The 8413-nt window shown below is 37.2% G+C and overlaps 1 protein-coding gene across 1 annotated transcript; it reads right to left on the bottom strand.

Annotated features, from left to right (window-relative positions):
* LOC134753866 (prostaglandin E synthase 2) lies at nucleotides 1-6660 on the bottom strand. Its single transcript, XM_063689821.1, has 5 exons — nucleotides 6290-6660; nucleotides 5499-5708; nucleotides 5206-5408; nucleotides 689-901; nucleotides 1-582 (listed from the first exon to the last, which is right to left on the bottom strand). Exons 1-5 carry the CDS (start codon nucleotides 6563-6565, stop codon nucleotides 312-314), a joined length of 1173 nt encoding a protein of 390 aa, XP_063545891.1. The 5' UTR covers nucleotides 6566-6660; the 3' UTR covers nucleotides 1-311.
* Nucleotides 6661-8413: the final 1753 nt, after the last annotated feature.

Below are 8413 nucleotides of genomic sequence, written 5' to 3'. Positions count from 1 at the left end.
AACAGACTATGCACGTAACTGGGAATTGTGCCTTTATTAGTGTAAGTATTAAGTGTTATCATAGGTCACTCGTTAATCGTTATACAAACGCGATACCTTGAAGGCGTTCGTCCAATTTAGGAGTACATACCTACTAGGACAGCTTCAAACAATAATTATGCATAGCAGTGACGTTAAAATAATTAACTCATACGTAAACAAACTTTCGCAAACGCTTCTAATATCTAATTATTTTTAAAAATAAAGTTTTCACATCTCTATCTTTCAACACAACTCTAACAATACAACAGGTAAGGGTCACAAGAAAATGTTCACGCTTGTGTCAGTGCAGACGTAACTTTTCCTTGTCTTCGTTCTATTGAGTTCTTGATGTCATCATACCACACCCCTATGTCTGTATGGCTCCTCAACTCCTGGAACGCCTGGCACCCTTCAATGCTGCTCAGCACACCATACACAGCGATATCTGCAAGATTAGGCTGGCCACCCCCCAGGAACTTAGTGCCTTTCTTTCTAATTGCCCCCATCCAGTCATTTGCAGCGTCATACAGTGACTGACGGACATCATCTTTGATGTGGTGCCTGTGGGTCACAAAAACTAAATTAACTGAATGTGGTACAAAGATAATGTAGTATGTGAGAAATATATAAAACACTATATGTATTGCACCAAAATTATAAAGCCTACCTTGTCTTGAGTCGCTTAGCAATAACCCACATAGCAGCAGCTCCCCCGTAGACCATGAGAGCGCACTCCCAGGCAGGGAAAGACTCACGCCAGCGACCAGCTACTTCGAACCACTTGAAAGTGTCTAGAGCTTCCCCTGCTGTTCGGTATACATTGGGCGACAGGGTGTGCACTAGCACACGATCGGCCCACTGCCGCCATTCTCGCTCTTCACTATAAATAAAATATAATGACGAAACAATAAGATTCCGTATTTTCCATTTTGTCTATGGAACAACTTGCCAGTTTAAGTGTCTATGATTTAAGTTGAAGTAAGTAGCACAAATACCTATAACAGCATTATTAGTATTACTAATTGACTAGCTAGTGAATACAACAAAGCTACCTGCCTACCTGTTTGACGTAATGTTTATATCAAAGTTTTAAGTATGAGGGATTTTTATGAGCAAAACAATTGTTAAAAATATTATTGAGCGGTTGGTAATATAAATATGGAATTCAAATAACTAAACAAATACAACCTTCTTAGGCATTGGATAAACATAACTACGAGTAGTGTACGGACAAGTAGTGACATTGTGGACAAAGAAAATGTAGTCGTTATTAGCCGGGACCACACATAGCAAGCATTACGCGCGAGGCAATTTCCTCGCGCACAAAACGGCCAGTGTAGACGTGCCTCGGGCGCCTCGGCCGAGGCGGCGCGCACGAGGCACGTCTAAAATGTCGATACAACACGCACGCCTCGGCCGAGGCACGTCTACACTGGCCGTTTAGCGCGCGAGGAAATTGCCTCGCGCCTATGCTCGCTATGTGTGGACCCGGCTATTATCTACAATATTTTTATGATTGACTGAATAAATTTAAATTTTATATGACATTCATATATTTTATAAATTTATTGATAATTAGGTACTACAATAATATATATTATCAGTACATAGTATAAAACATAGTACAGTATAATATAAAATAGAGATAGTGACTGGAAAAAAGAACCAAACCAATGAGATCAACGGACGCGTACGACTAGCCTGGGCAGCGTATTCCAATCTCGAGTTTGCCTGCAAAATGAACCTTAAGGCCGAACAAAAAGCACGCATATTTGACCAATGTATCCTGCCTGTTCTCACTTATGGAGCTGAAACCTGGGTTTTCACCAAAGACATACTACGTAAATTGAGCGTTGCCCAGCAGGCGTTAGAGAGAAAACTGGTGGGGATCACATTGAGAGACCGTAAAACAAATGAATGGCTGAGACAACAGAGCAAGGTCAATGCATGGTCAATGATGTTATAAAACGCGTAGCCAGTTTGAAGTGGGAATGGGCTGGTCATATAGCACGAAAGGCCGATTCGTGGAGTAAACGACTACTCGAGTGGCGACACTGGCGACCATGGGGGGAAGAGCGTCCTCAAAGTAGACCCCAGATGCGTTGGGACGACGACATCAAGACTGCGGGGAAGCAGTGGCTCCAAGTCGCACAGAACCGTGACGAATGGCGCAAAATGAAGGAGGCCTACACCCAAAGGGTAGAAAAAGGCTAAAGAGAGAGAGAGAGAGTATAAAACAAAGTCGCTTTCTGCTGTTTGTCCCTATGTATGCTAAGATCTTTAAAACTACGCAACGGATTTGATGTATAAAAATATATTATAATATAATACAGGCTATAATGACTTAATAATATAACTAATAGCCTTAAGCTTGTGTTTCGCTTTCTGTGTATTTTTTTTAACTTTATGGTGCACAATAAAGAATATTTACTTACTAACTTACTAATAATAACCAAGTAATCCCATCAAAAATTTCCTTTTAAGCCCTAAAACTATTCCCTACCTGGCCCAAATGTTCCAAATATGCTAGCTGCGTTGCCACGCTGAATGGCTGAGAATATTTGTTGGGCCAGGTACGATCCAGCCCGGGGTCGCAGCCTCTGTCCCTCACCGGCGCCCAATCTCCCTGACCAGCTTCTTGGCCTCAGCGCACCATGGCCCAGCCATTTTGACAGCGACGGGAATGAAGTCATACACTGGTCCAGGTTGGTGTATTTGACGTGTTTGAACTTAGCACCTGCCTTCTTACTTGTGTGACCGACATGAGTGGGAGCAAAAGTACATATACTTATAAAATCTAATATTAGGTATACCGGAAATGCTATTTTACATATGCTATTCTATTTCTTTTTCAATTCTCACACTTAATTGATGTACTTCCTAACTATATACGACCTTCATTACTGGCCAATTACTTAGATTCTACAATATAATGTGATATAGTCAATTTAGAAAACTGTTTATTATATTTGTTTCTCCTCGGATTTCATGGGCCTATAAATCCCGGTCTTTTGATAGGCTTGCGTGGGGATATAGGTCCAACACGTAGAGGCCCCTTGGAGAGCTTTAATGTCATGTAGAATATTTGTTTTATTATTACTTTGTTGTGTATCGCCAAAAGTATTTATTTCTGTACTGGAATCAGTTATAAGCCCACTAGACTAGAAAAAATATGGCTTAAAAATCAAAGGTAGATGCCTTACACATCTAAGATTTGCAGACGATCTGGTCCTATTAGCTGAAACAAGTGCAAATTTACAATACATGATGGAAACAATCCAAGCAGCTAGTAAAAAAGTAGGCTTGGAGGTCAACTTATCAAAAACCAAAATCATGACAAACAGGATAAAGAAAAATATCACCTTAGAAAATAAACCAGTACAGTATGTTAAACAGTATATCTATCTCGGCAAGAAAATCGGATTTGAAAGCAACAACAACGACACAGATTATATAATAGTTCTTATCTCTCAAAGAAAACGCAAATACCTACCGTTTTGATACCTACACAAAAATACAATGGAGTGACCTTCAGCGCGCCGCTCCCCGCACCGCGCGCACCGGCACAACGCTAGGGTTGCCGACGCTTAGAAATGATACACCTACTTACAGCAGAGTGAAATAAAATATAATCTGAATCTTAAATTATGTATATTAATCATTTAAATAAAACTGTTTTTCTTTTATGTAATGTATGATTTTTTTTCTTCTCTTAGTGATTATAATATACATAATAAGCAAGTTAAGTTCCAATAATTATAATATTTCATTTATACGTTAGTGTTGGCGAAATAGTCATTTTAAAAGGTCATATGTCCCTGCAGTAACCGCAGTGTTTACGGCGTTTTATAAACCGCGCAATGAACCCAGCAAGAATTATTTTTAAAACTTCGTGTACTTTTAAACCTGATAGAGATTAATGTTACACAATAAAATAAAATAAAATAAATAGAGAACCCATGAATACAGGTAATTAATTATAACCAGAGTATAAATGAGTAGGTAGTTTCCGGTGTAAAGTTAAAAACTTACTGTCGTTAAAATAAACATTTACCAAAATAACTTAAGTTTGCTATCTATTTCTAACTATAAATTGTTCGTAATAAATACTACATGTTTAATTAAAGAAATAGTACCTACGTAGCTTGTAACTATCGTAAAAATTGCCAGTGCGGCGCGCGGTGACGTGCGTTCGTGAGCGCGTGCGGCAACCAACTAGCTTGCTTGTCTACCGTGAACGGGAGGCGATTCGCAGGTATAAATCCGAGCTCGCGCGGAGAGTTCCATAGGCCTGACAACGAGCTTGAGATAGAAAGAAGATCACGACAAAGCTGGAACAAGTTCTGGAGCTACAAAGAAATATTAAAGAGTAATATGTCAATTGAATTAAAAAGAAAAATAATGGACTCCTGCATACTTCCGCGCCTAACATATGGCTGCCAGACATGGAAATTTACAAAATCACTACATGCCAAAGAGCCATGGAACGCAGCATTCTAAAAATTAAAAAAATTGAGAAAGTTTGGCACACTAAAATAAGAAGTGTAACAAAAACTATAGATGCTTTGTGCAAAAAAATTGAAATTTCGATGGGCAGCTATGTGGCACGACTCGAAGATGCTAGGTGGACAACTGAGATCACAAAATCGGGAGGCCCTCTAGGCAAACGACGTAGTGGCAAGCCATGTACAAGATGGGACGAAGACATCAAAAAAAACGTCTGGAAAAAACTGGATCCAAATGGCTAAAGACAGAGACAAGTGGAAATCGATGGAGGAGGCCTTCACCCAGAAGGGGTCTAACGCACAAAACAAGAATATTTAAAAAAAAAAAAAACTAATTTCAATTAAAATGTTTTTTATACAATATATGTAATGTAACTAGGGAATTTCAGTGCTTAGAAAATAAAGGCTTTTTTATTTTATTTAATACTTTGTGTTATATGTTGGTCTGCCTTTGACTTAATTAAATTGAGAAATAATATGAGAAATAATTTAATATTTATATTCCAAAAAAATGTGCACTGCTTGAATAAGAAGTCTATGTTTTAGAGAAATCAATAATTTAATTGTTATTCATTCAATCATAAAGTATAGCAAGGCGACTCCATTGCCCTCTCTGTCCATAAATCCACCACCTGTCCATACACTAAACATAACATACATATAAAAATTAATAACTTACGCTTCTGTGTTTCTTTCAGTTTGATCAGAGACAACAGAATTATGCATTATAAAGTACTTGTTTGTTACATCAGTCACTTCCTTGCCCTGGTCATTCAGGAACTTAGTAACAGGGTAGAACTTCACTACATCTTGCAGTTGACAATTTTTGTCTCTCAAGAAAGTCTCCAGTACAGATACTATAGCTGAGCTGTCCATCAGTTGCTAAAGCAATAAAAATGCAGATATAAAAAAAAAAAACATTATAAAGAATCATCAAAATATTAAGACAAATATAGTTTTAAAAACAAATACCTGATAGCCTCCATCCACTTTGGCTAATAGAATAGGAACTTTTTTGTAGCCTGACCACTTGATGGCTTGTCGAAGAACAGCATCCACCTCCACTACCTCATAACTGATACCCCGAGCATCAAGGTATGCGCGCACTTTGCAGCAGAATGGGCAGGTGCGGTATTGAAATAGTACAAGCTGTAAGTTACTAGTGTCCAAGTTGTTACTGATCTGAAAATATTAAAATTGTCTTATGTGCCCAACTCTGACACTTTGCTAACTTGTAGATGACAAGTCTATAAACATATAGTCTATATATTCAAGAGGGCCTACAGAAAAGTTCAAATACAAGGGAATCTATTGATTTGAAACAGTGGGACAAGCACACATAACAAGGTTCTGTTAAAAGTAACTTTAATCAGTAAGTAGGAATACGAGCAATGTGTTTATGTGTATAGTTTATTTAGATAAGTCAAAAGAGTTATAGTAATAATAATGTTTTATAGCAACATCTAAATCAAAGACAAAACACTTTAGTGTAAAGAGAATGTTCATCCTTAATACCCATTTGGTGGCTGTATAGAATAGCATTGACTTTGCCACATGAAATATCCTAGATTGAAGCTATATATTTTATCAAGTTTATCACTGTTTTAAAACTGTATATATACTTATATAATAATATTGTAGTCTAAGTGGCCACAACACAACAAGCTTTATTGGGCTTACTGCGAACTTGATTTCATCTTTAACTTTAGATCAGTAAATCACAAAACTTCATATAAATAAAAAATACGAAATAACAAAATTACTTTGTACTGAGCTTGGTATTTCGGTGCTTCCTTAAGAAATGGATATTGTTGATTTTCTATGGGAGCCACCTGCTTTTTTGCGTTGATCTTATAGTGTGTATAGCCACCCCACCCTGCACCGACTAGGACCCCAACACTCGCACCGATTAAGGTTATTTGTGCTGTAGACCGTGGGAGCCGGCCTTTGGTAGAGTAATATATTTTTGCTAATTTCGCATTCTCCATAAGAGACGGTATGATTATCTTACGAAATAAAGTAAATGTTGGCCGCCACATTTTAATTCAAAACGCTCAATACTGTATCATTAAGCCACTAGTCGCACAATCGAAAAAGTTACTGAAAAACGGTTTTCACTGTTTCTATCTCGACAGTTTCTATTTGACAACCTCTAATCGGAACTCGAACTGAATCTGACAATTCTGACACTGACATTAATGGCCTCTCCAACCAAACGTCATCGCGTGCCATTTGTTTTTTTTTAATTTTTTTATTCGTCCATCTGGACAGGCTAAGACCATAGGCCATACTGCCTCTTCTTCGGTAAGATTAAATTTCACAAGTCAGTTTTAAAATATATACATGAATATGTCTTTCTCTTACCCTCAGAATAATATTTAGTTATTATTCTGAGCTCTTACCCCTCCTTGGTCGCTCGGTTTCATGTCTATAACTACTTGTATATACTTTGTCTATTGTCTATGTCATGAATCTAGTATAACTGGATCGGTCATGAGGAGTGGGGGAAAATGACCGAACGGGATAGTCTTATGTATCTTTCAGTAGGAGTAGCAGAGAAAGCGCTGTTATTGTTTGTCCTTGTCATAGATTCACTTTTCCACCGCTGCCACAACCGAGGTTGTGGCAAACAAATAAGTACGTGACATGTCATGTTTGTTCGTTGCTTGTTTAATTGTTGTTGTTTTGTATGAAATTGTGCTTTCTCTTATGAAATATAGTGATGGTTAGCGTTTTGAATGCTTGAACTTTGATAAAATACTGGTGAATTGTTCTGTAATCGGCTGTAATAGCCGCTCTGAGCAAAAATATGAGATCATAACCTTTCACACGTAAGTACGGTATTTTACACCTTCCTCTTAACGCAATATGTGAGAATAACATCGTAAAATTACGTTACACTCAAAGCAATGTAGAATCAAACGATTTCAATAAAAATATCACAATTATTTGTAAAATTATCCGCCCAAATTACGTAGGTAGGTAGAAGTCGGAGGTCAGCCATTTTTAAACTTCTTCATAATTTAGCTGCATAACAATCATGTTAGGGATACCAGATGAAAATATCATAATTTTATGGGTAATTTTGACCTCGAAGTTTTTTCGTACTTCTAATTCCAAAAAATAAATAAACAAATGTTGTGAAGATTAAAAGTGGTGTACATTAATTGGTGTGATTGCGATTTGTGATTTCTTTAAATTAAAACCCATAATACATTTTATTTTACGTTTTATTTACTAAACATGTTTAGTTTTGTACCACCTGCGCGAATTATAAGAGGTATTTCATTGTTTATACGCCTAAAAAGAACGACCCATTGACATTTTGTTTAACAATTTTTTAATACCGTCAAACAAGCTAACTTTGCCTCCATGGTAATCGCCCCAACGTGATATCAAATATTGGGGTAATTTTTACCAATATGGTATCCCCACGTTTATGACGTCATCTATGTCTATCCCTTACGGGCGCACGCGTATAGCTGGTCTATGTAATGCTAGGTCTATGGTCTATGTACTTACTATACTCTTTGCCTTAAACCTTAAGGACGCGGCGCCAGACGGCGCCCTGAATAAATTTCTACAATAGGGTATTTGATTGTATTTAAAATAAATTATTTTACACCATGCATGAAATAAAGCACCAGAAGATTAATAGGGAAACGTAGACAGGAGTTATTTTTAGCCACAATTTCTATTTTAAAACCCGTATAAAACTATAAAGACTAGGTAATTTGATTATGACGTCACATGCTAGTGTTTCATACAAATTCCATAGCAGCAAAATCGTTTTGATAGTTCGAAAAAAGATACTGATTTGACTAGTAGACAAATACCCTATAGTATGGATGGTATAGAAAGGATGCCAATCTCTTATGGCAGAATTG

Source organism: Cydia strobilella, chromosome Z, assembly GCF_947568885.1.
Source record: "Cydia strobilella chromosome Z, ilCydStro3.1, whole genome shotgun sequence".
In the NCBI taxonomy this organism is placed as follows: domain Eukaryota; kingdom Metazoa; phylum Arthropoda; class Insecta; order Lepidoptera; family Tortricidae; genus Cydia; species Cydia strobilella.
The sequence above is the reverse complement of the archived record's forward strand: the minus strand, read 5'-3'. Positions and strand labels throughout refer to the sequence as shown.